We start from the raw sequence: 27,056 nt of genomic DNA, 5'->3' as shown, positions 1-27,056 counted from the left end.
TTTTCTCGAAATTGGATCATATTGTGTACTAAAAAATAGAGCGTACAATTAAAAAATATATAAAAAATATTTTCCAAAATATACCCTTGAAAAATGACAGGCTTAATTTAGTCATTTGAAATTTTTGAAAATATTTTTTTTTATATTTTTATATGGTGCAAATAGTGTTACGTATGTACATCCAAAATTTCATCTTAATTAGATTTATAAAAAAATTAAAAGTAAAATTGTGATATGTATTTCTAACCACTCGATGAAGATCTGATGGCTAGGATTCCACCTATATTACTATTCATTTATATATAAAACGTGTGAGCAAGTTTGTGACTGTGTGTCGATCAAGTGTTTCATCTTTGCTTTAGAGTTAGCCTTAGATTTTGGTTTGGATACCAAAGTAAAGAGTAACAAAGCAGCTTCGGCTGGACAAAGCACCATCTGTGGCATCTCTCTCTTGCACCATCTGTGGCCTCTCTCTCTTTCTCTTGAGAATATGGTAACTTGAGACAAACAGTTCAACAAATCATAATGATAAAAATAAAGTGGCAAATTGTCGTTTTTTATCTGCATAAACTAAATTCATGAAACCTCAAGTAAATTCTCAATGAAAATAAACTTTTAGATGATATATATCCATTATAAAGTATAACTACATATTCTTAAGTATGACATCACCTTCATCTTTGTAAGGGAAGCCTTATCAGAAGTAAACAAAGTTGACATAAATAACACCAACTCATTAAATAACAGGTACTATTTATTTATTTATTTTATTTTACTATTTATATAATTATTTAGATAGAGAAAAAGTAAATTTTCTACACAAATTACATTTAAATTTCAAATTACCACTTTTAAATAGGTTTGCTTCTAGGGTTGAGATGTCCTTTGAAATTATCGTTCAAGGTTCCAATCAAGATTTTGTTTGGAAAACTCCTAAAAGCAAAAAAAAAAAAGAAAAAAAACAAATATAACAATTTATTTATGTCATTTGAACTTCTCCTAAATCTTTACTTGCAAGGGATTGTTGTGTGAGTCTCTTCTATCTCTTACTTCTTATTATTTAGAAAGGTACTTATATGTGACTTTTCCAAGTTATATGTATAATAATACTATTTTTGTTCATTCTTAATTTTTTGATTTTGTCGTTATTATATATATATATATATATATATATATATATATATATATATATATATATATATATATATATATATATATGTGTGTGAAAGACATGGAAATCTCAAACTAACTTATTGACTTTACGTTTTTGTGCATTAATAATTATTTATAAGCATTTATTTGTTTTAGGAACATCTTAGATTGTCGACAACTTGCAAGTTATATATATATATATATATATATATATGTGTGTGTGTGAAAGACATGGAAATCTCAAACTAACTTATTGACTTTACGTTTTTGTGCATTAATAATTATTTATAAGCATTTATTTGTTTTAGGAACATCTTAGATTGTCGACAACTTGGAAGCTTAAGAGATTTGTAAGCAAAGGTACAAACTATATTAATTCGATTTGTTAAACTTTTTTGTGCCTACAAGATTTTGGTTATAGGCTACAATCTAAAAAATATGTTACATCAATTTTAAAGCAATTATATTTCTACATTTTCATTCATCGTCTTCATCATCATAAGTTTTTATAGGAGCAGCCTCCAACATCAACGACTTGAGAGATATATTTTGAAAAAAAGGTAAGACGAATCTTTATCCAAATATATTATCTTTTTTATTATTATATATCATATTTTGTTCTTATCTTACAAATATAGTCTCTAATCTTAAACTTGATTCTTATATTTCACTTTGTCAGAATACAATTAGGTCGATTCATTTTTGGACAAATTTGTATTATACCAAGAATTACATCATAATTCTACATTATAGAAATGTTATATAAAAAATGTAAAGTAGTTGTAGATATATATTTTCGCTACAATGTCCATCATCATTTTAATCATTATTTTACTCTCTAAGATCAGCTATTACAATGCTACTTACATTTTCCTCCAATAATTTTTTACTAATCAGTATCTTTTTTCTTTCAAGGCAAAGTAATGCAGCATATAGGGAAGCAACAACGATCACAAACATGAAAGCGATCTAGGGAATATTGTTATGCAGCATGAATGCATGCGATAACTAGAACACACAACAAACAAAAGATCAAACATGCCACACAAGATGATACATTAGTTCTCAAACAAATTTTCAATACAAGTTTCGAAACTATGGAAATCTACATAGAGATACTTTCAAATTGCTCACACTATCATGCGATGAGACTACAATATAAGCCACCTGGTTTTTGTTGCTGCAAGGGATATATTCTACTATCATACACAGGGCATCCTTTAGAAATATGGGAATTATTTACAGGAAAGGCTGACATTGCAAAATATTCCAAGGAAATACCCGAGGATATAATTCAACATATCAGTTCACTATATTCTTAGTGCCCGAAACAATGGAAAATCATTATCACAAAAAAGGAGTTTACATATTTAAAATAAGAGGTTAGTTACACAACTATGCTCCATAATTGATTATAGAAACTGATAAACTGAGATTTCTACAATTATATTATTATGATACAAAAAATGAGACAAGCAACAGATTACACTAAATAACCAATTTAGATCCAATAGTAGTTGAACACATTCAAACCACATTACGAATATACAATCCTTTTGTGAAAGTCTTATTGAAATCGAAAACTTAGAAGAATACAAGATAGTGTTGGAACAAAGTAGCGTGACAAGGAAAAAGAACTTTCGACATTGAGAAGGCCCGACTGACCCTTGCCTAGTCAAACCCAGCAGGAAAGAGCTAAAGATGCAAGCACCTAACCGTAACCCACAAGGGAAGCAAGCAAGGACTTTACTAAGCACTTAACTAAAAGCAATAGAATTCGAGTTCTTCTTCTTATTCAGTACCAACGCAAAGCAAGTTAAGCCAGGGAGTTATTCTCTTGTATTCCTAACTTAGATCAATGAGTTGTAAGGACCCGCCGTGCGTGACGAAAGAAGTCATTGTGCCTGGCGAAGGAAGCCGCTGCGCATGATGAAGGAGCTATCGTGCGTGATGAGGATGCTGCCATGCACGTCACCACCGTGCGCGACACTGCCGTGTGTGACACCGCTGTGCGCGTCACCGCTGTGCGCGACACTGCCGTGTGTGACACCGCTGTGCGTGTCACCACTGTGCGCGACACCGCGGTGCATTATGCCGCCGTGCACGTTACTGCTATGAGCGTTGCTGCTAAGGAGGAAGCCGCCGTGCACGTTACTGTCATGAGCGTTGCTGCCAAGGAGGAAGCGGCCGTGCGCATTGCCATCGAGCATGACACCATCGTGAGCATTGCTGCCGGGAGTGAATGTATAGGTTCGTCCAGGGAACTTCTATCAGTGCCATGTTACACATGTATGCCACACTAAATGCCATTGTATGACACTTGTGTGCCCCTTGCATGCCACCTGTCTGCTGCCTCCCCTTTTTTGCTTATAAGTACCTGCTTTCACACCCCTCTTAAGAGTTTTTTTCTCTCTCTCTCTCTCCCACGACCTCCATTTCAAAACACTTAGAACCTCAAGCTTGAAATAATTTTGGAAGCTTGGCCTGTGTGAGGGAAAACTTGGAGTCTTTGGTGCATGTAAGAAGATTTAAGATCCCATGATTCATGCCTTATTTGATGCATGTTCAACTTAATTGTTAAAGCATGAAAATTGAGTATGGATATGGATGTGATTGTGGAAAGATGCTTCTAAAATTTTGTTTAGTATGCACTCTATTTTTCCAGGATTGTGACTCTCCTATGTATTATTGAATGTGCATGATAAGACATGCTTTAAAATATTGAATGTGTATGGTTGTAATAAGACATGCCTATGAATTATTGAATGTGCATGATTGTAATAAGACATGCTTTGAAATATTGAATGTGCATGGTTGAAATAAGACATGCAACAGATATGATTTGAGGCACTACGCAATGGGTCATCCGTTGATAGTATAATGTGATATGATATGATACGAAAGTTATGTCGGCAGTTGAGATATTTCCTTGACTCCCAATGATAGGAAGGGAGTTAGGATGTGAGTCCTATGGGTAAGTCGTACCCCCCAATATATGTATATGTGGTACTACGAAATGGGTCATCCATTGGTGGTGTGACACCCTCCAGTTAGAGAGTAAATGAGGGTTGTGTCATGCAACGCCATTGCCTATCAAATGCCCCAAACCGCGTTGGGGATTGTATGTGTGAGTGAAGACATTACGTAATAGGTCATCTATTAGTCATTGTCTTCTCTCCTGAGTAATAGTAGAAGTCCTAAGTAATGGGATTGGCTTTGTCAGATTGATAGGGCTTCTACTCAAGAATATGTGGTATTAGGATTGCGTGCAATTATTATATGTTTGCTTGAATTATTGATGTATTATTTCAATAGAAACGTTTGATAGACTGTTAGCTAATGTGAAATCAGATTTGTGCTTGCTCCATCATGAAAAACATTACTCATGACATGCATGACCCCCATGTTGTAAAACCTGCATAAATCTTTGGAACGATTATGAATAACTCTGTATAGGCAAGAATGCCTGGCGCTTTGATCTACTTACTGGGCTTCATAGCTCATTCCTTTAACTTTCTCCATTATAGAGTGATAACTCACGATTTGAGAATGGACGGGTGGGTGATCGCGGTGACGGTTGGAGCCTCGAACTTGATGAGGAAGCTTCTGTTCAATTGTAGGTTTTAGATCGAAGTTTGGCCATATAGTTGTTTTGTTTCAATGTTATGTAATTTTGTTAGGCCTCTAGTTCCATAGACTATTTGTAATAATTTTGGAGCTCTTATATATATATATTTTTTAGTTTGCTCAGCTTTTGATGGTTGCGTTTGGAGTTTTGTTTTCTTTCGTGGTTTGATTTGATTCTTTCTTTTCAAAAGCGTTGAGTGCACTCCCACTTGAGTGGTATTCACTACCTTTGGTCGCGGTTCCACACCCTGTTGCCCTCTAGTATGTGTGATAGGGGGGTCGGAGGCAGGGCCATGACAATTTATGGTATCAGAGCAATCATGATGGGATTCTTGGTCTAGAGAGTCTTAGAAGTGTCCTCAGGGTGGTTTTGGATAGGTTAGTAACTGGATGTTCCTGTTATAAGTTGAGATGATGAGGACTCGTGCCAATAACTCGAGCTGGAGTACTTGGAACAGAGAGGCCTTCGAGGAATTCTTCAAGACACTTGGGGCCATCACTCAAATGATGAAGGACTATATGCTGGTCCCAGCTGCTTCTGCCCCTGATCAGTCAGACAGTGGTTTGATTGAGAGGTTCAAAAGACTTGCACCTCTAGCATTCTCGGGACGTGGAGGAGTGGAAAAGGTTGAAAAATGGAGGAGGCAAGTAGAAAACATTTTCGAAGTATTGCATTGTTTTGATGAGCAGAAAGTGAGACTGGGGACCCTTATGATAGAAGGGGATACCGAGCACTGGTGGAGTTCGGTGAGGAAATCCTAGGAGGAGATAGGAACGGCGGCAACCTGGGAAAGTTTTCTAGTGGCATTTAATTAAAAGTACTTCCCTGATTTAGTCTGATAAAGAAATGAAGTGGAGTTTATTGAGTTGCAGCAAGGGGGACTGTCAGTGGAGCAGTATGCTGCTAAATTTGCAGAGCTCTCCTGCTACGCGCCGCATATCATCAATACAGAATCGCATAAGGCGAGCATATTTGAGAGGGGCCTCAGGCCAGATATCTGAGGGACAATAATGTCAGTCAATCTTAAGACATTTTCCCCATTAGTAGACTTAACCATGAAGATTGAGAGAGATTGTGAAGAGTTCCGACTGAGGAAGGAAGGGAGAGTAAGGTATGCTCTGTTCGAGGGTTTTGGGAGGAAGACTCGGCCGCCTCCTAGAAGAGACTATAGGGGAAGTCCTACTCAAGGCAATGTGAAAATCAAAAAGACCTTCCCGGGTGATGTGAGGATAATCGGCGCCCGACCTGCTCAGACTGTGGATTGAATAACCACTCCTCGACTGAGTGCTACAAGAAGTCGAGAACATGTTATCAATGTGGCAAGCCTGGTCACCTGATCAAGAACTGACTTATGATGAAGCCTGAGGACAGACCGAAAACTCAGGGTCGGGTGTTTGTACTGACGAAATAAGAGGCAAAGGCTTTTACCTCAGTGATCTGAGGTAAGCTCTCTATTTGTGGTAAAGAGGCTAGAATTTTAATTGACCTTGGTTCCTCTCATTCTTTCGTTGCACCTCATTTTGCATGCCATCTAAATGTTGAACCTTCACTTCTTGACTGGACTTTAGTAGTGTGCATGCCTATGGGGGATTCTATGGAAACTAACATGATATACAAACAATGTGGGGTTTGCTTGAGGGGTGCATCCTGCCCATAGACTTGATACTTCTAAATTTTTGAGACTTTGATATTATTTTGGGCATGGATTGGTTATCCACACACCATGCCACTCTTGACACTTATGATAAGATTGTTACCCTTAGACACCCTATACAACCAGAGTTGCACTTTGTTGGTATCAAGGAAGTTCCCCTTCTACATTTTATTTCGGCCCTTTGGGCTTACCATCTTTTGGCTAAATGATGTGTTGGATACTTATCTTATGTGATAGAGAACCGGGACGTCCAGTCCAAGTTAGAAGAGATACCAATGGTAAGAGAATACCTAGAGGTCTTTCCCGAGGAATTGTCATCCTTGCCTCCAAAAAGGGAGATAGAGTTTGAGATAGATGTGGTCCCTGACACTTCTCCCATCTCTAAAACCCTTTATAGGATGACCCTAACAGAATAGAAGGAGCAATTGCAGGAACTGTTGGGAAAGGGATTCATCCGACCCAGTGTGTCACCTTGGGGTGCGCCGATTCTGTTTGTGAAGAAGAAGGATGGATCCATGAGACTTTGCATAGACTATAGGTAGTTGAATCAAGTAACAGTGAAGAACAAGTATCCCCTACCTAAGATTAATGACCTCTTTAACCAACTTCAAGGGGCCCAAGGGTTCTCTAAGATTGATCTCCGATCCGGTTATCATCAACTGCAGATCAAGGAGGGGGATGTTCCCAAGACTGCATTTAGAACCCGATATGGCTACTGTGAGTTTTTAGTAATGCCGTTCGGAATAACTAATGCCTCAGCTGTTTTCATGGATCTGATGAATATAATTTTCAAACCCTTTTTGGATGATTTGTTGTGGTTTTTATCGATGATATTTTGGTGTCTTAGAAGAGCTTAGAAGGGCATGAGCAGCACTTGAGAGTGGTCCTTCAAGCTTTAAGGTTGGAAAAGTTATATGTCAAGTTGAGCAAGAGTGAGTTTTGGCTTCCTAGTGTGGCCTTCCTTGGGCACGTTATTTCTAAGGATGGGGTTGCGGTTGACCCTTTTAAGGTTGAAGCCCTGCTCACGTGGGAAAGACCAACAAATGTATCAAAGGTCCACAGGTTATTATAGATGCTTTGTAGAAGGATTTTAAAAAATAGCGCTTCCTTTGACTGGTCTAACCCAGAAGTATGTGATATTTGTATGATCAAATGACTGTGAGAAAAGTTTTCAAGAGCTAAAGAAGAGACTGACTATGGCTCCGATACTGACCTTACCAAAAGGAAATGAGGACTTTGCAGTTTACCACGATGCCTCTCATAAAGGGCTCGAATGTCTGCTTATGCATCGAGTGAAGGTCATTGCATATGCCTCCAGACAGTTAAAGTCATATGAACAGAATTAACCAACCCATGATTTAGAGCTTGCGGCTATAGTATTCGCCTTGAAAATATAGAGACACTACCTCTATGGAGCCTAATTTAAGGTATTTACGGACCATAAGAGCCTCAAGTACCTGTTTTCCCAGAAGGAGTTGAACATGAGGCAAAGGAGATGGATGGACCTATTGAACGATTATGATTGTACCATCCAATATCACGCGGGCAAAACTAATGTGGTAGCAGATGCTTTAAGCAGGAAGCCTGTAATATCGATAGCTCATCTAATGGTCTAAGAGATGAAGTTGTTAGAGGGTGTAGTGGGATGACACCCAGCTCCGCCCCTTGGTAGTATGGTAAGTATGACAACTTACATAAGGATAGAGCTCCAATTTTTTCAACAGATCTGGTTGGCACAAAAGAATGATCCCCAGCTCATGAAACTTTTTGAAGAAATGAAGCTGGGAAGAAAAAACAATTTCTCTCTGAGTAGTGATGACTTGTTGAGATTCAAAAATCGAGTCTGTATCCCGAATAATAAGGATGTGAAGAGAGGTATCTTGGAGGAAGCCCACCATTCTCGTTATACTATACATCCCAAGAGTATTAAAATCTATTAGGACCTGAAGAAAACGATATGGTGGAATGATATGAAAAAAGAAGTAGATTGTTTATCTTTAAGTGCTTGACATGCCAACAAATGAAAGTTGAGCATCAAAGACCCGCCGGATTGTTGCAGCCCCTACCCATACTGGAATGGAAATGAGAGCACATTGCTATGAACTTTGTCTTTGGTTTGCCTAGAATAAGTTCTGGGCATGATAGTATTTGGGTCGTTGTGGACCGGCTAACCAAAGCTGCCCACTTCTTGTTGATTTGCATGACCTACACCTTGAAAAACCTGGCCCAGCTATACATCAAGGAGATAGTGAGGTTGTATGGAATATCAGTCAGCATCGTGTCTGATAGGGACATTAGATTTACCTTTAGGTTTTGGGCTAGTCTGCAATCAGCCTTGGGGACGAGACTTACTTTTAGCACTGCCTTCCACCCTCAGACTGATGGACAATCAGAGAGGACCATTCAGACCTTAGAAGATATGTTACGGGCTTGTGTCTTTGATTTTAAGGGACATTGGAATGATCATTGACCCTTGATTGAATTCGCCTATAAGAACAGCTTCCAAGACAATATTTAGATGGCACCTTTTGAGACCCTGTATCAAAGAAAATGCAAATTACCCATTTGTTGGGATGAGATTGGTGAAAGAAGGATTTTAGAACCAGAAATTGTCTAGATGACATCAAAAAAGATGTCTTTGATTCGAGATAGGCTCAGGACAGCTTCGAATCGACAAAAGAGTTACATCAATAATCGAAGAAGAAATATCGAGTTTGAGGTGGGTGATCATGTTTTCTTGAAGGTATTACCAACAAAAGGCATTATGAGATTTGACAAGAAAGGGAGGTTGAGCCCGTGTTATATTGGACCTTTTGAAATTGTGGAGAGAGTGAGAGGCGTGGCATATCAACTTGCCTAACCAGCTGAGTTGGCGAACGTCAACAGTGTGTTTCATGTATCTCTATTAAGGAAGTACCAATCCAACTCGTCTCATACTCTGAGGTATGAACCGATTCCGATCAGAGAAGACCTGACCTTCATCGAGCAGTCAATTGGGAAACTAGATATAAGTGTGCATGTATTTTGTAATAAGGAGATCTCTCTGGTCCATGTTTTATGGAAATACCATTCATGGGAAGAGTCGACCTGGGAGTGGGAAGATGAGATTCAGGATAAGTACCCACAATTGTTTGATTAGTAGAAGTATGATTTTGGGGAAAAAATCCTTATTAAGGGGGGGATGATGTAAGGACCAGCCGTGCGTGATGAAGGACCCGTCGTGCATGATGAAGGAAGCCGCCATGCATGACGAAGGAAGCCACGATGCGTGATGAAGGAATCCGCCGTGTGTGACGAAGGAGGTGTGACGAAGGAGGTCACCATGCGTGACTAGGATGATGCTGTGCGTGTCACCGCGGTGCGCGACAGTGAGATGCACGTCACCGCTGTGCGCGATGCCGCCATGCGCGACACCGCCGTGTATGTTGCCACCGTGCGTGTTACTACCATGAGCATTGCTGCCAAGGAGTAAGCTACCATACGTGTTGTTACCGTGGGCGTTACTGCCGTGAATGTTGCTACCAAGGAGGAAGCCGTCACATGCGTTGCCACTGAGAACGACATCATCGTGAGCGTTGCTGCCGAGAGTGAATGTATATGGCTGTGCAGGGAACTTCTATGAGTGCCATGTGGTACATGTATGTCACTTGGATGCCACTAAATGCCACTTGTATGCCATTGTATGACACATGTGTGTCCCATGCATGCCACTTGCCTGCGGCCTCCCCCTCTTTGCTTATAAGTACCTCCCTTCACACCCCTCTCAAGAATTTTTCTCTCTCACTCTCTCCCATGACCTCCCTTTCAAAACACTTAGAACCTCAAGCTTGAAACCATTTTGGAAGCTTAGCCTGTGTGGGGGAAAGCTTGGAGTCTTTGGTGCATGTAAGGGGATTTAAGATCCCATGTTTCATGCCTTGTTTGATGCATGTTCAACTTAATTGTTTTAGCATGAACATTGAGTAAGGATAAGTATATGATTGTGGAAAGATGCTTCTGAAATTTAGTTAAGTATGCACTCCGTTTTTTCAGGATTGTGACTCTCCTTTGAGTAATTGTTTGAGTACTAAAATTACCTCCATTGATTATGAAATTTTGTGGGCCTTTGAGTTTATTTTAAAAGGGAAAAGACCCTATATCAATATCTCTTTTTATTGGAAAGTTATGAGTTATTTTCTAGAATATGCCAGAATTGTGAAAAGAAATTCCAGAAACTCTATATGTTTTTGTATTGAACGATTTACCAAACAAATCATGTCAGAATCAGCTCAAACCACTTTTGAATGAAAGATGAGTGAGTCTACTTTTAATATGGTCCTAGAATCCAAAAGAAATTCCATGTGGTTTAGAAATTATGCCATTTTTTCTATAAAGATGTCACTATAGTAATCACAGGAAATTTTCCAAAAACTTTACATATTTTTGTATTTAACGGTTTACTGATCAAATTATGTCAGAATGAGTTCAAACTATTTCTGAAAGAATGATGTATGAATCTATTTTGAATATAGTTTGAGAAGCATGATCAAATTCTCTGTGATTCGAAAAGTATGTTTGGTTATCTACAAGGACACCATACTAGAATTTCTGCTGAATTTTCCAAAACTATCACATGTTTTGTGTAGTATTGTTTACTGACCAAAATGGCTTAGAATGAGACCAAACCAATTCTAAAAGAAAGATGAATGGGTATATTTTTAAAATGGTTTTGGAACCATGACGAAATTTCCTATGGATTGGAAGTCACGCCCATTTTTCGGTAAGACTGTCACATTAGAATTTCTGCTGTGCTATGAAATAGTGAATGCCTATGAATTATTGAATGTGCATGGTTGAAATAAGACATGTCTATGAATTATTGAATGTGCATGGTTGTAATAAGACATGCTTTGAAATATTGAATATGCATGGTTGTAATAAAACAGGCCTATGTATTATTGAATGTGCATGATAAGACATGCTTTAAAATATTGAATGTGCATGGTTGTAATAAGACATGCATATGAATTATTGAATGTGCATGATTGTAATAAGACATGCTTTGAAATATTGAATGTGCATGGTTGAAATAAGACATGCCACAGATGTGATATGAGGCACTACGCAACGGGCCATCTGCTGGTAGTATAATGTGATATGATATGATACGAAAGTTATGCCGGTAGCTGAGATCTTCCCTGATTCTCGATGATAGGAAGGGAGTTAGGATGTGAGTCATATGGGTAGGTCGCGCCCTCAATATATGTATAACTAGTACTACGCAATGGGTCATCCATTGGTGGTCTAACGCCCTCCAATTAGAGAGTAAATGAGGGTCGTATCTTGTAAAGCCACCAGCTATCAAAAGCCCCAAAGCGCGCTAGGGATCGTGTATGTGTGAAGAAATTACTAAATGGGTCATCCATTTATCATTGTCTTCCCCTTGAGTAATGATAGAAGTCATAAGCAATGAGATTAGCTTGGCTAGATTGATAGAGCTTTTACTTCGAGAATATATGACATTAGGATTGCTTGTAGTTATTAGCTGTTTGCTTGAATTATTGATTTATTATTTCAATAGAAAGATTTGATAGAATATTAGCTCATGTATATCTGATATCTGATTTGTGCTTGCTCCATCATGAAAGAAATTATTCACGGCACATTGCTAATAAAAAGGACTGTTATTCATGACCCCCATGTTGTAAAACCTGCATAAATCTTGGGGACGATTATGAATAACTGTGTATAAGCATGAATGCATGGCGCTTTGATCTACTTACTGGGCTTCATAACTCATTCCCTTGACTTTCTCTATTGTAGAGTGATAACTCGCGATTTGAGGACAGACGGGTGGATGATCCCTGTGACGGTTGGAGCCCGAACTTGACGAGGAAGCTTCTGTTCGATTGTAGGTCTTAGATGGTAGTTTGGCCATATAGTTGTTTTATTTCAGTGTTATGTAATTTTGTTGGGCCTCTAATGCCCTAGACATATTTGTAATAAGTTTGGAGCTCTTGTATATATTTTGGTTTTAGTTTGCCCAGCTTTTGATGGTTGTGTTTGGAGTTTTGTTTTCCTTCGTGGTTTGCTTTGATTTCTTTTTTTTCAAAAGCGTTGAGTGCACTCTCACCTGGGTGGCATTTGCTACCTTTGGTCGCAGTCCCGCACCCTGTTGCCCTCTAGCATGTACAGCAGGGGGTAGGAGGTGGGGCTGCGACACGAGTACACAACAAACATACTGCATCATAAGTGGCAACAATTTGGATTACTGGAAATGAAGATGAAGTCAATCCAATCACGATCAAACAACTTAGAAACAATACCAGATTGCTACAGATGCTATGATCCACTACAATATCCCTTACTATTCCCTTTTGGAGAATATGGGTGGTAAAATAATAATTGAAGATATGAAATGATAAATTTGAGAAAAAACAATATGTTTCATTCAGAGAATATTACTGTTACAAATTATAAATTCGACATCAAGAAAGAAATTTGCTAATACATGCAGGAAGGTTGTTCCAACAATATATAATTGATATGTACGTGAAAATTGAAACAGGAAGATTGAGATATTTAGCAAACAATCAAGGTAAACTTAGAGTAGCGATGTACAGAGGATTGCATGATGTTGTACTACATGGTGAATTTCGAGCATGTAATATTGGTCGAAGAATTATTTTACCATCATCTTTTATTGGAGGACGGAGAGACATGCAATCAAGATACCAAGATGCCATGGCTGTCATAAAATTTTTTGGAAAACCAAATTTATTTATAACCATGGCATGTTACCCTCAATGGTGATAAACAAAACAACTACTGATTAAAAATGATCCAACATTTAATCGACTTGACTTAAGCACAATAGTATTTAGAGCAAAATTTTTACTTGGAAGTAAACAAAATTCTTAGGAATACTCAATCTTTTTAAGGGGTAATTTTTTATAAAATATAAGTAAACAAAATTCGGTGGAAAACTTGGAAGTTTCAAACAGAAAATGAGGCAAAAAAGAAAGGATATGGACCACCTATTTGCATCCATCTTTAAGATGGATGCTTTATGCCTCGGGTACCGAAAATATAGAAATGCAATCCCCATGAAACAATTTTCTAAAAGGAAATACACTGGTTTGGAACTTGAGTTCCTGAGAGGCATTTTGGGAGAAATAAAAAAAATAATTTTTTTTTAAAAATAACCCCACAAAAAATACATGCAAGGAAAATAATACATAGAGATAATTTTTTTTAAGGAAAATGTTTCGATAGTGTTGCGTCCCGATCAAAATAAGTAAAACTTTACTTCAAAACTCACCAAAAACAGTTGTTCTAGTGCCAGAAAACGTATATATTGTAACACATTATCTAGATTGTTCGTTTCGCCTTAAAAATAAGTATTCACAAATGTGCAAGGCCTGTACTACTTTTCTAGCTTCAAATTTCACGGTTGGTGTTGGGAAGACTTTTCCTTATCAAAGGAATATACCTTATTTTCAACTATTTGATATTTTAACTATGTTTCTACTCTTCCAATTCAAAATTATATATATTTTGATAGAAATTTTCAAATTAAATTTAAAAATATAGATAAAATATTAGATAGTTAAGCGAAAATATTTCCTACTCCCTCAATAGTATATTGTCCATCTACTCCATGGAAAAATTTCATGCTACGAACATTTTTTAAATCTTAAATTTTGTGGAGGTATACTTTAGAACCCAATGATCACCCTTAAATAAAAAAAATGCACAAGAGCCATCTAATTTCTAGAGGAAGAAAACATGGATGTTAAAGAACTCAAAATCCAAATTTTTTTCTTTCAAAAGTTAGATAGATCTCAAAAGTTTGAATATAAAAAACTGCTAAATAGCTATTTTATCCGAGGGAGTTGTTGTATAGTGTGATCCCACAGGAGAATGCTAAACTCACTCTATAGTTTAAACTAGCATTAGTGCACTGTAAATCCTTTCACCGTGGTGGAACAAGAAAATGCAAAAAGATATTGTACTCGAGGATGTCTATTTACTCCCTCGGGTACCTCATTTACATTTAATTTTAGGATCTTAAATTTTGGGATGTAACCTCTTCAGCTCATAGATTAACTTATTAAAAAGAAAATTCCTAATTGTTCTATGCACTTGAAAAAAAAATATCCCAAGCGTGAATAATGATCATATAATTTTTAGATTTCAAATTTTTTTTAGAATAATCATCTTCTAATCCTAACAACTTAAATTTCAAATTTTTTTTAGAATAATCATCTTCTAATCCTAATAAGTGGTTTCAAAGAGAGAGACCTGAAATCCCCATCCATTTAAGCCGTGTGCGTCGGAGTTATTAGAGAGATTGAAACACATGGAATCTCCTGTGTAATTGTAGAAAATATTGGCAGCTTCATAAATTCCTTTGAACACTTCATCTCCCGCATCATCCACAGCCTTGCACATCTGTATTTTACACATAATCCTCAGCCTCTGCCCCCCTTTCCACAAAAATATCCCAAATATTCCCCACACTTATCATATCCATCTCACAGAGTAAATAATGTTTTTAAGATTGGAAGAAATTTATCCAGAGCTGAGGATCTAAACAATCAAATTAGAGCCTACCACAAAAATTTCATTGTGTTAATGTCCAAATATTTTCAAAGTTATATCATCTCGACGTCAAGATGTATGGACATGAGAAAAATAAGATTTCAAGATTTGGAAATAGCGCATCTTGTAATGTATTTTTGAACCGTCAATTTTCAAAATTGTCAAGGTTTCATAGATCTGCTCGATCTATGAAACTTTAAATTTTATTATTAAAGATAAGAATATATTTTAAGGCTATCACAAAGATTTTCAGTATTGCAACAGCATTTCTTGACACAGGTTGATTATTTAGAGCTTCGGCTCCTTACAAACCGCACCCTTTTAAGATTTTTTTTTTTAATGGGCCGGTTTTGACTAAATGTTTTTTTTTCAATAGGCTGGTTTTTTACTAAATTGAACCCCACACCAATTGGATAGCTGGTTCGATCATGATAACACCTTTTCATTGTTTATTGAACTGGAGTTCGAAAAAGACCCCGAACGAAAAGTCCGGAGAGAAAAAGTAGGGTAACGTAACATACTTGTTTAATGGGAAAAGCAGGTAGGGGTGCAAGAAAGTTAGAGGGAACTGGATAATCAGTCATGGCCGTGTATATGAATGCCCTTTCCAACCAATTTGTCAACGAATCTTTGCTAATGTGATTCCTGCAAATTCACACACACACACAGAATTTAGCCCAAAGCAACTAAATTTGACAAATTTCGCTAAAGGTGTAGAAAAAATAAAAATATTACGGGCAGATTCTGAAAGACTTTCTAAGCTCTTCAAGTCCCCCTGGCTGCTGTACGGTTTCATGAATTTTCCGCCATGAATTCTTTATCACCTTGTAACAGTTCTCGCTCTCGCCCTATTCAACAAACAGAATGACCATAATTACAAATTAGAGCGACAGATCTAATAAGATTAGTAGAGGAAGGGGAGCAAACAAAATGAACCCATATTAAAACAAGAGAGAGAGACCCTGAAATCTTCGGTGACGATGTTATTGAAGGAATAGGGAGAGGTAATGTCTGCGAAGTTTAGAATTGGAGTGGAAGATGCCAAAGCTCCAATGCAGACGTGTGGATATTTTAACCTGAACCATCTAGCCAACACTACAAAGGAAATCATGAAATAAACACATGCTTTAATCTCTCTATCATAAATCCCTCATGACAACAGAATTCTGCCTCTCTCTCTGAAACTTACTTCCACCATAAGAACCACCCATGACCACAACTGGAGAGTCTTCGGCAGACGAATTCTTCTTGAGATCAATGATCAACATCGCGTAATCAGCCAATGCCTGAGCCGAACTCAGATACCCATGGGTGCAAGCATTCTTATAAGCAATCTCCTCACTCCCATAAGGTATAGACTCCCCATAATATCTATGTTGAAAAACCCACACCAAAAGAGATGGAACGACACGAATTTCAAAAATTATATAGATAGACAGAGATCGATACGAGAGAGAGATAGAGAGAGAGAGGGATTTTGTTACCTCAATGAAAACTAAGAGGGCTCAAACATGAAGCCTGTATTCTGTGCAAACCATTCGATGTTCCCTTCATTTCCTGTGTACACAAAGATTGGAGCCTTGTCTATGGGGCCACCCTAGTACTTGGAATTAATGAGATACCTTTGCTGAAAAGTTTCATAGCCCCATGGAACATAGTTGAAATGATCCAAGGTCTGTGTAAAATACTTAATCTCATAATATACCTTCTCACTTGAATAGCTAATAATTGGCTTCAAAAGTTCAGGTTTAATAAGAGATGAAGGGAAGGGAGGGGATGGTCTTCCAATTGACCTATAATGGGAGGAGAGGGGGAAAACGTTGATTGAGTTGGACAAAGAGAAGAGAGAGAAAATTAGTGCAGCTACTGTCATTGCTGAGGAAGCCATTTCAGCCCCCATAATTTGGTTTTTCAGGACTTGAAGAAATAAGTTGCGGAGGAAGCCATTTAGTCGACTGCAGAACCCAGAATTGGATCTTTTCAAGACCTGCAGAAAGAAGCAGAGAGAGAGAGAGAGAGAGAAACAGAGGTGGATATCAGGACAAACCCTACTTCGAGAATTTCAATGCGAGTAGACAGACAAGGAAATGGTGGTCAATTGGGACCTTGGAAATTACTATATCGAGTAATCGAAGGAGACCTGCTCATGAGGCTTGACGTATTCAATTGGGTTTTCTGTTTTGTACGGACATTTCATTTTTTTCTCTCCATACCTATACACGTCCTTTTCTATACTTTTGACAGATCCCTTTCTGCTTTCCAATGGGATTGTCCCCCCAATAAACTGTGAGCACATTTGAAGATAAGAACCACGGAATCTAATTACCGACATTCAAATTCTCATGGTACAATGCACATTGTATGTTTGAGAGAGAGAGATATCGTGTGTGTGTGTGTGAGAGAGAGGGAGAGAGAGCCACATTCAACTGAACTAGACATTTATATGAACACAAACAATAATATGAACACATAAAAATGGAGCAGCCAAGACTGCAACTGCAATTGTGCAGTGCCCTAAACAGGCAAAAGTTAATAGTAACACAAATTTCAATGACACAAATTCATCAATAATTTAAGCCTTCCCCTGCAATAGAACCACCTCAGATTCAATTGTAAATGTTGGGTATGTAATTTACATCAAGTCTTTCCCAGTAATAGGATTACCTCATCTTCAACTGAAAATGCTGGGCATAAAATTTACATATAACAAACTTTGGGCTAGATAGAAAAGCTACAACAAAGAAGCCCCTAAGACCATGATGCCATTGTGAAGTGAATGAAAGCTCATTAACCATCAGATGCAATGCATCGTCATTCATTAAAGTTGATAAAATGTACTAAAAGAAGTAAAGAAAAACAGAGAAGCTTTATACGTGCATCATCATTGTACATTAAGGATGCCAAAATATACTAAAAAAGGGCATTCTACAAAACCAAATGCCACTATAACAGCTTTTTTGGCCCTTCAGCTTTGGTATTGGAAGCGAATGAGACAGGCACCAATGGGTAGTCCTTCACAGTCAGGCTCAGAACATCAGGCCTCGCATAATGTCCAACCACATCAAAATAAAACTTGGCTCGCACAATTTCTCCAAAATCTACACCATTAGAATCCAAAAACAGTTTGTCATTATGATAAAGTCCCAAGAAATTTCCTTAACTAGAGACAAATAAAATGGAAGATACTAAAAGTCCAGTTAATATGTGATGACACTGCCCATTGCGATGAAATGATGGAATGGGACTGAAGAAGAGAGGACCACCAGAAAAGAGAAGGTCACCAATGGTGGGTACCACCACTCTCCACAACATCCATTCCGTGAACCCAATGGATGGTTTTTTCCATAGTCCACTAGACTGGCGTCCTCATATAATTTAAAATTTAAAATCCAATTCTCCATAAAGTGGTGAAAACATTACCGATGAGATGAGTAAATCTATAACAGAACAAAGACTCCAAAAAAAAAAAAAAGCTTTGATATCACAATTGCTTCCCATTATACCAGTGTTTTAAAAATCGATGACCCGATCCGAAGCAGGAATCGGCTGGACTGTTCCGGATCCGACCATAAAATGAGATCCGTACGATTAGCTACAAGAAATCCAATTGATGACTTCACGATTCAGATTGATGGCATCATGATTCGAAGACTATGGAATTTTTTATCAAACAAAGGGTATAATTGTGCCCCCACCAAACACGTCTACACCACTAAAGCAAACCACCAATTGCTCACCTACAAACATTGTTCACAAAATCGCCCGATCTAACGGCCCGGTTAGATCGGAACCGGCCAATGGCCGATTCCGATTTTGGACGGTTAGGGTGATCAACTGGTATTTAAAAAAAAAAAAAATCATAAAATATATATATAATTCTCAAAAAATAAGGAATTTGATTTGTAATGTATTTTTAAATATTCTTTACATTATGGAAAAGATTAAAAAAAATTTTGGTCATTAATACCCACTTTTATATTTTCCCATTTTTTTTAGAAAATTTTAAACATAGCTCTTGGAAAATATAAAATGGGTTAAAATCCATTTTTTTCATTAATTTTCAACTTCATTTGAATGTGTTTTGTTTTAATCATTCTTTATATGATTTTCATATTTTAGAAGTTTTTTTTTTTTTTTCATCACTTGTTTGACTGCCCGGCACTTGCCCGGTTCGAGCATTTCAATCGGCTGGTTTATTGGTTCAGCCGGTTAAACCGCTTCCAGGCGCATGTCCAGTTAACTATTCCGGTTTAATTTTGCGAACACTGCCTACAAACCACATGTGCACAAATGCGCCAGTTGTTAGTGCTTTTATAAATCTTAAACTTCTACTTACTCTTCGATGTAGGACAATTGTCCCATTCCTTCCATTTCAAATAATCCCAGATGTAGGACAATTGTCCCATTCCTTCCATTTCAAATAATCCCATATTCTGTCTCTCTCTCTCCCATCGCCACCCCTATGTTATTTTGTCCATTTTATGCTAACATAAACTGGCTAATCTCATCAATTGACGGTGGAAGCCACCATTTGTCTACTTTTGAAATGCCATTGCAGAGGAGTTGCTCTTCGTTGCCATTAGATACGAGGACTAATGGTAGATGGCCGGCCTTTGGATGCTTTCATTTCTAGAAATAAACTCAATGGTAGATTTCATATTTAGTCCAGATTGTATTTATAAATAATATATTTTAACTTTTACAAATATTAACAAATAATTTATTGTTAATTTGTTATTATTATAATAACTTATTTTATATAGCAATAAAAATTTCATATAACTTTGAAATGTATTAAGTTGTTATATAGAAATTCTTGAATCACGTTTATTAGAAATAATAATTATACACCCAAATCTGGGATTATATTTATTAATTTATTTGCAATATAAATTATGTAATGTATTTTTTCCCTTGTACTTGTAAACAATATTTTTTAAAGGAAAATTGTTTCATGCGAGCTGGACCGCATTTCTACAATATGCGGTCCAGAGGTATAAAGCATCTATCTTAAAGATGGATGCAAATAGGCGGTCCATCTAAAAAAGTGTAACTAACAGTCCAAATGTTTTCTTAATATAATTATTATTTCTAGTTTTCAATTTTATTTTTTTTCATATTCACCATCTCCATGTTAAAGATTATATATTCTCTAAAAATTAGGGATCAAATTATATTTAAAACATATATTTATTACCAAGCCTGCATTTCTACAATATGCGGACTAGACGCATAGAAACCGTGTCCTTTTTTAAATTAGATGATATTATAAGACATTTTAGATTTGTTCTTATTTGTATGTTAAATAATAATAAAATATAAACCAACACTTTCAATTTTAGTATATAATATTATAGTTAGTTAGGTTGCGATAATTTTGGAAGAGTAAAGCGAATTAATAAATGTTTGATACTTTGATGTGATACTAATTTCATATTATATGGGAAATTATTTTTTTAATCTTATAATGTAGAAGTGTTTTTTAATATTTTAAATTATTTTGATATAATATTATAATACTATATTATAATTAATAATTATACAAATATCCAGACATGAAAACATCATCTCATTATTCACCTATTTTTACAAAGTAATAAAAGTGCATAATGAATCACTCCTAATTTATTTGAGAAACTAAAAGAACACTATTTTTAGATATTTATAGTGATTTTTTGAAAAACTTTGGGACAAAAAATTGCCGATTCCGCCGTTTCTCCGATCCGATCCACGATTCTCTGATTCGACACAGGTATGGGTGTGACCGATTCGAGTCACCAATCCGTTTTGTTAAACCTTGCATTATACTAAAAGACAAATTCTCATAGGAGATTCATGTGAACTTAACTGCATAAGGTTGATAAATGTTAAGTTATTTTCAAATAATAAGGTTACTTACCATGTAAGCCATAGTTTCTATGTGATTTGCTGTTTTTCCAGTCCAGATAGATCTTAATTTTCTCTGGTTCCCCAATATTAGTAAGAAACCTAGTTTTACTGGTGAATAGAAAAGAAATAACCGTGCCTCCAAATCTAGAAATGAACAAATTATGATTGCCTTGTGGCTTTTTAGAATAATGCAGTTTTACAAAAGAAATCACTCTTAAAACATAAGGGGAAGGAAAGACTTCACATATTTCATCCAAAAAGAGGCCATGGCAGTTTTGCCAGTGAAACAGGATGAAGTAGATTTTTCATTATGAAAATCAAGGTTACTTAAATTTTGTGAATATAATAAGTTTGCAATATTTGGAGCATTCCTCCACCATCGTATGGAAAATATAAATGGACTATGAATAATCATATTTTATTGGGACCATCACCATCCACTATATAATGGATGGTGAGAGAGAGGGTGGGACCACCATTAGGATCTCATCTTCCTCTGTAGGGTCCAATTTCTCTTTCCAACACCATCCATCATGACACTGGATGGGGATGGTCCGAATGACCTATTGTTCTCCATTGTCAGTATACTTCCTCGTAAGTGTATCAAGGTTGTCATACCTAAATCAGCAGAGATCAGAGCCTCTGATTCATAATTGGGTCCAGCCAACACAGCACCAGATGGAGAAATAATCACACAGCCTCCTGAACAAACAACAGAGTCTGGTGGGAGCTCCTCCTCCATGTTCCCGAAAACATAATCAGGTGGAGGGGGGTAATCGTTTCTTTCTGCAGAATTGATTTGCGGAAAGAACAAAGCATCCCCCTTCAATTGCAATGTGGGTCATGGATGACTGCCATGTTTCCCTTGCATCTGCCGTAGGTGCGCAATATATTTCAACTCCTGAATAAAATAATACATCATGAGAGAGGGAGAGAATGATAGAGAAATTAATTTGGGGAGTCAAAGGATAAAATTTCCAAAGTAGAATTTATATCACACATTATTTCAGGATCAGTTCTCACTTGAAAAAACATAAAAAACCACGTTTTGCTACCATAGGGATAAAAATAAATAAAATTTTCAGAGAAAAAAAAATAGCAGTCATGAATTAGGGACCAGCTCTTGGGAGGAAAAACAAATGTGTTGCAGTGACCGTTGCAATAACATTTGATGAAAGGATCAAAGCCCATAATTTTTCAGTAAAGTTCCATGGTGGTAGCTGAGGTTGTAGTAATAACTTAAAGAACAGCGCAGTCCCATGTTAACTTTTCAAATTTTAAATGAGTGACTCAAGGTCTTTTTAGCCCTTTTCCTGGTTTAAAACCTGCAAAATAAATGATTAATCCTTCAGCTTGAATAATTATATTGACTTACTCGGAAGTCATGATTTCACACAGGAAAAACTGGGAAATGGGTTTGGGAAACCATAGATATAAATAGTTCCTTTTCACCCAATTTTAAATAGTTTATAGTCTAGAAAGATCCCGTAACAGATATACCACTCAACTACATCCTCCAAAGCAGGGTTTTAATCTCTAAGGCCCAATGAAACTCTTGATGCAGCCTAGATAGGGCCAATTCCACGAACTTGCCCAAGTTTGAAAAAATATAGATGTGCCTTGCCAATGGTCAATCTGCCAAGTTGGTGGTATCCACAATGTCTACATTTTCAGTATTTGTCGCTTGCCAATCTTCTTTTCATCCCTGATCTTGATAAAAAAACGCAGAATTTAACAAACCAATTTGTAGGATCCCTCAATTGTTCTAGCACCTTATTCACATGATGTGTCAAATCAAAAAAACATGTATAGGTAGAGATAGCACTCAAGATGAATTTAACATTTAGGAGCATCCCTATAGCGAACACATTTGGTACACACAAGCAAAGCGTGGTCCCATATTATAACAAATTCGGGAATGAATGACATACATCCCGCAAATTTAGAAAAAAGTGTTGATACATCAAGTCAATCTAGTTGAAGTGTGTGAAAGTATAGAGGCAAATAAAATCATTATTTTACTATTTTGAGAATGAGTACCACAATGCTTTTCAGCTATCTTGCTTGTGCACAAAAAAAGCATGAAAGACAACTAGCCTCTGAGCTAAGGCTTGTTAATCAACTTATATTTTTATCAGTCAAGAAATAAAGATAAAAGCGAATAGAACATCTCAACAAAAGTGATTTGACTCCATCTAGAGAAAAACAATGTCAAAGAAGTCACCATTCCTAAGCAAAAGATTAGAAGGGGGAAATTACCTTTACCATACATTGCAGTTCGTAAGAGAGGCATTCTGTTTTCCCAGCAAATGAGGGAGCCCAATTTTCCAATAGGAGTCTCAAAAACAGGAATCGTCGACCCATCTCCAAAGCCCCATATGACACGCTCTAGAGCTGTAGGCATGAGCTTCCGATGTTTTCCCATGTATTGGCCTTGGGAATCAAAGAAAAGAACAGTGCAATAAAGTGTATATCCTTCCCTTTCGATCACACCCATTACAAGATGAACTTTATATTTACCAGCCAATCCTGCCAATCTCTCAGCTTCAGGACCTAACACATGAATTACAAGTATTGGATAAAAGTTACAATGTAATATCACATAATGCAAAAGAGTTTGGCCTTTATTTGAACTGTAAATATTCATGCTAAAGTCCAATGAACATAGAGAAGAAAAGAAACCAAAGAAATAAAATGGATATATCTGTTAAGCATTTCATTTATTTCTTTGCAAGAAAACAATCGTACATCAAGAAAACTAAAAACCAAGTTGAACTGAGGAACACGATAGAGAAGATCTTCATGGGTGGAGGCCTACGATTTGTGAATGGAAAGAACTAGAAAATACCAATTTTCCCCCAAAGCACAAAAGCAGCGATGAAACTCCAAAGGGAAATTAAACAGACGCATGCAGCAGCCAAACAAGTGGTTAAGCTTCAAATTTTGCAAATCACACCAGCTTATTTCCTAAACTATGATGAACCACATCAGAAAAATGCAGGTAATAGGTACAAAGTTTAGTTTACAAACAGAAATGGAGAATCTTTATAATTTGTCAGTTCACTCACTGACTGAGGTAAGCAAAAAAATTTGAATGAAGATATCATAAGATAAAAACAGAATCGGACAGAACTTCGCAACAAATAGGATCCACTAAGCTTATCTATCCCAAGATGGAAGAATAGCAAAATGCAAAATAGAATATAAAGAAAACAGCAAGACTAAGCATCAGGATACTTGCAAAGGTTTTGTAACTATAGTAGTAATAAAATGGCAAAAAAAGAATAATATTCCAGCCCAAACCAGTCATTAAAAGGGAACTGTACAATAAAAGTTTGCAAGAATTAACACAAAAAAGAAGAGGGGGAAACCATCAGAGCAGACAATGCATCCAAGAAAAATTTATCATTAGAATGCGCAAGTAAAAAAAGAAAGATTACAAAATTATTCCGATGGAATTCAAAAGTTCAACAACACATTTCCCTTTCCATATATGATCAGAAAAGCGAAAAAATAAAGGACGGAATTATATAATATGTATAAAGACAGAAACCATGGACAAAATTGAACCAGTATGGTTCACTGGAATATTATAGCACGGTGATATGAGGCAAGCCACATCAAACCTTGATTTCATCATTTGATTTCTTTTTCTTCTAAATGTTATACTTGTATGTCTTTATCAAGTGAGGAAAAAAACAATGAAAGGTTTCTGATTTTTTCATTCCCACAAAATCAATCCCAGAGGGAGAAAGACAAACAAAATCTATCAGAAATTCCGAATTCACAATAAGATTAGAATATGGCGTAAGTAAGAAAATATAACAAAATCGGATTAACATGTAATGAGATACTAGTGACACAGATGAGAGAGGAAAGTATTTTAGGGGTATCTATAGTCAATATGGAACTACAAAACCAGGTTATATCAAATATGTTAATTAACTATTCTGAGTACACTTAGTCATTGATCATCAGGTCAAGTCATTTCTGCTTCCAAGGCCGCCAAACAGATCTTGAGGAAGTTGGTATCAAAATCTAAATAAACATGATAACTATCCACAACATTAGAGAAATTCATGGAATTTTGGTGTTTTTATAAGACTAAGGATGCTAAAATCCTTCCACCATTAGTTCAGGCAATTTTTCAGACATCGTTTTTGGCCATCATTTTTTTTCTCATCTTTGAAATGGAAGAAAAGCATCATGCGAATGGTGGCCAGTTAATAATTGATCAATGATGGAGTTGAAACCATGAGCGTCCCCTTTTACAAAAATTTCAAGAAACAAAAGAGGAACCAATGACAAAGATAGAACTCATACACAGTTGACACGTAACCATCTTCTTCCTTCTCTATCCCCGCCATCTCTTATTGCTTTTTTTTTAAGCTAGTCACAGGTCTTAATTCCCAAGGTGTACGAAGTTGTAAATTGAAAAATATATAGCAACCTCTGGTTTTTTAAAGTTTGCGGGTCATAAAAATTGGAGATCCACATACCATTGTTTATGAACCTGAAAATGTGCTGGTAAAACTCGTTCCCGAAGTAGAAGATACTCAATTCCGAGTTGGTGAATCGCAGTTCCAATTACTCATAGAACCATGACTTTTGGGCATAGGCATGTGGATCCCAATAAATGGGCATGTAGTTTCCCCATTTCCTAGATCAAGATCCCTAAAACAAGGAAATGCCTGGAATTGATATCCAGTGTCTTGGAGCAAGAGATCAAGCTTCCGGGGCAGGAGTGACTCCCTACTATGGGATGGATAAGGCAGTCTAAACAGCGCAATTTTTCCACCCTACGCATGGGCAGAAATAGAGACAACGAACAAGGTATTTTAGTTCTTTGCCCCTAAGAAGGGGTGGAGAAGTTTGGGTGGGGTTAAAACTATAACCCTTTTTTTTTCAATTCATTAATTCATATTCATATAATTTATGTTTTAGATTTTGGATATACTTTTAAATTTTTTTGCAACTTATTATGATTTGTATTCCTCTATCATTTCTACTTTCACATATTTTTTGATTTTCTAACCTTTTTCAAGCCAATAACATCAAAATTTTCCACATTTCATGTTTTTTATACTCTCCTTTTTTTTTGTATGACTTTTTTGGATTTTTACTAGTTTTTGTTTCAAGGTTTCTTCCTTTTTTTGGGAATTCGAGGGCTTCGAGCTAGACTCGAGTGAGTCGCCTTGGGCTCGTGGTAGTCACTCGGCTCGGCAGAGGCTCAAGTATCTTGTCATAGCCATGTTTTAAAATATTGATGCCTATCCATAAAAAAAGGAAGCAATAACTGCATAGTAATAAAAAGAAGGCAATAACTTTTCAAATTCCTATTTCATCAACTTAAAGATTAAGCTTTAGATATAATGCCCAAGAATCTGCATTTAGTACAACACCAAATGGGTCCAACATAGGTCATAAATGGTTATGAGATTTTTACTTGCCATCATTTTAAAATGTGTATAAAAAGAGAGAAAAATCTTTTCTATCGTTATTTAATTTTCTATCTAACCTTCAAATTATTTTCTGAAGTTTCATTTTTCAGATAAGCTAAATACTCATATCAAAATTCATCTATTTGGTAAGAATAATCAGCATATAAAAGCCCCATCTATATTATGATGTCTTATTTTTCTCACTGCTTTTTTTTCTTTTTCTTCTTTTTGAAATTAACATAACAAACTAAATGGATTTCAGGATTCATTGCAATAAAATAAATATAACTGACATGGCAAGATGGGAAGATAAATGTCGACTTTGAAATGCCCATTCTATAGATCGCCATAGGTTGTGAGATCAATGACAAAATTGTCTACCCCTTCGCTACGCTTTTGCAGCATTCTACAATATATTGGGGCACAAAGAGACCCTTGTGAAAGGACGAAGAAAAGGGTGTCTTCTCCACTTTCTCACTAAGAAAGAACATTGGATTTGCAAAAGTAGCAGTTGGAAAAAAAAAATACGATCCAATGGCCGAAGCGGAAGCAAAATAAAACAATCGGAAACCGGGTATCATACCTGAGCGCTCGCACAACAATTTTGATGATCGAATGTGAACATAAACGATCAACTCACGTAGGCACGTTCAACAACTACTACAGTTGTCGAAATTTGTTCCACACCGCAAATCCCGAACGAGGTGGA

General features: G+C 36.6%; 1 protein-coding gene and 1 pseudogene across 2 annotated transcripts; both read right to left on the bottom strand.

The window, feature by feature from the left end:
• Window positions 1–2,706: 2,706 nt before the first annotated feature.
• LOC105421453 (uncharacterized) lies at window positions 2,707–16,905 on the bottom strand. Its single transcript, XM_020673687.2, has 7 exons — window positions 16,640–16,905; window positions 16,207–16,388; window positions 15,979–16,112; window positions 15,753–15,865; window positions 15,539–15,662; window positions 14,718–14,867; window positions 2,707–3,529 (listed from the first exon to the last, which is right to left on the bottom strand). The coding sequence occupies exons 1-7, from the start codon at window positions 16,903–16,905 to the stop codon at window positions 3,452–3,454; spliced, it is 1,047 nt and encodes a 348-aa protein (XP_020529346.1). The 3' UTR covers window positions 2,707–3,451.
• Window positions 16,906–17,602: 697 nt separating this feature from the next.
• Window positions 17,603–25,717, bottom strand: LOC18444514 (bifunctional nitrilase/nitrile hydratase NIT4A-like; annotated as a pseudogene). Its single transcript, XR_016045006.1, has 4 exons — window positions 25,230–25,717; window positions 23,166–23,459; window positions 21,525–21,807; window positions 17,603–18,115 (listed from the first exon to the last, which is right to left on the bottom strand). The product of XR_016045006.1 is annotated as a bifunctional nitrilase/nitrile hydratase NIT4A-like (transcript).
• Between the last annotated feature and the right edge of the window lie 1,339 nt (window positions 25,718–27,056).

Source organism: Amborella trichopoda, chromosome 11 (genome assembly GCF_054954075.1).
Source record: "Amborella trichopoda isolate Santa Cruz 75 chromosome 11, AtrichopodaSantaCruz75HAP2 v2.0, whole genome shotgun sequence".
Taxonomy (NCBI): Eukaryota; Viridiplantae; Streptophyta; class Magnoliopsida; order Amborellales; family Amborellaceae; genus Amborella; species Amborella trichopoda.
Note: the sequence above shows the minus strand (reverse complement) of the source record. Positions and strands in the feature narration are given on the sequence as shown.

Bases quoted from the DNA above. Each gene is read 5' to 3' on its own strand.
- LOC105421453 (XM_020673687.2), bottom strand. From the start codon at position 16,905: ATGGCTTCCTCAGCAATGACAGTAGCTGCACTAATTTTCTCTCTCTTC. The intron at 16,389-16,639 runs GTATCTCATTAA...TTTTCAACATAG, and splicing joins TATGAAACTTTTCAGCAAAG to ATATTATGGGGAGTCTATAC. The intron at 16,113-16,206 runs GTAAGTTTCAGA...TTTCCTTTGTAG, and splicing joins GGGTGGTTCTTATGGTGGAA to TGTTGGCTAGATGGTTCAGG.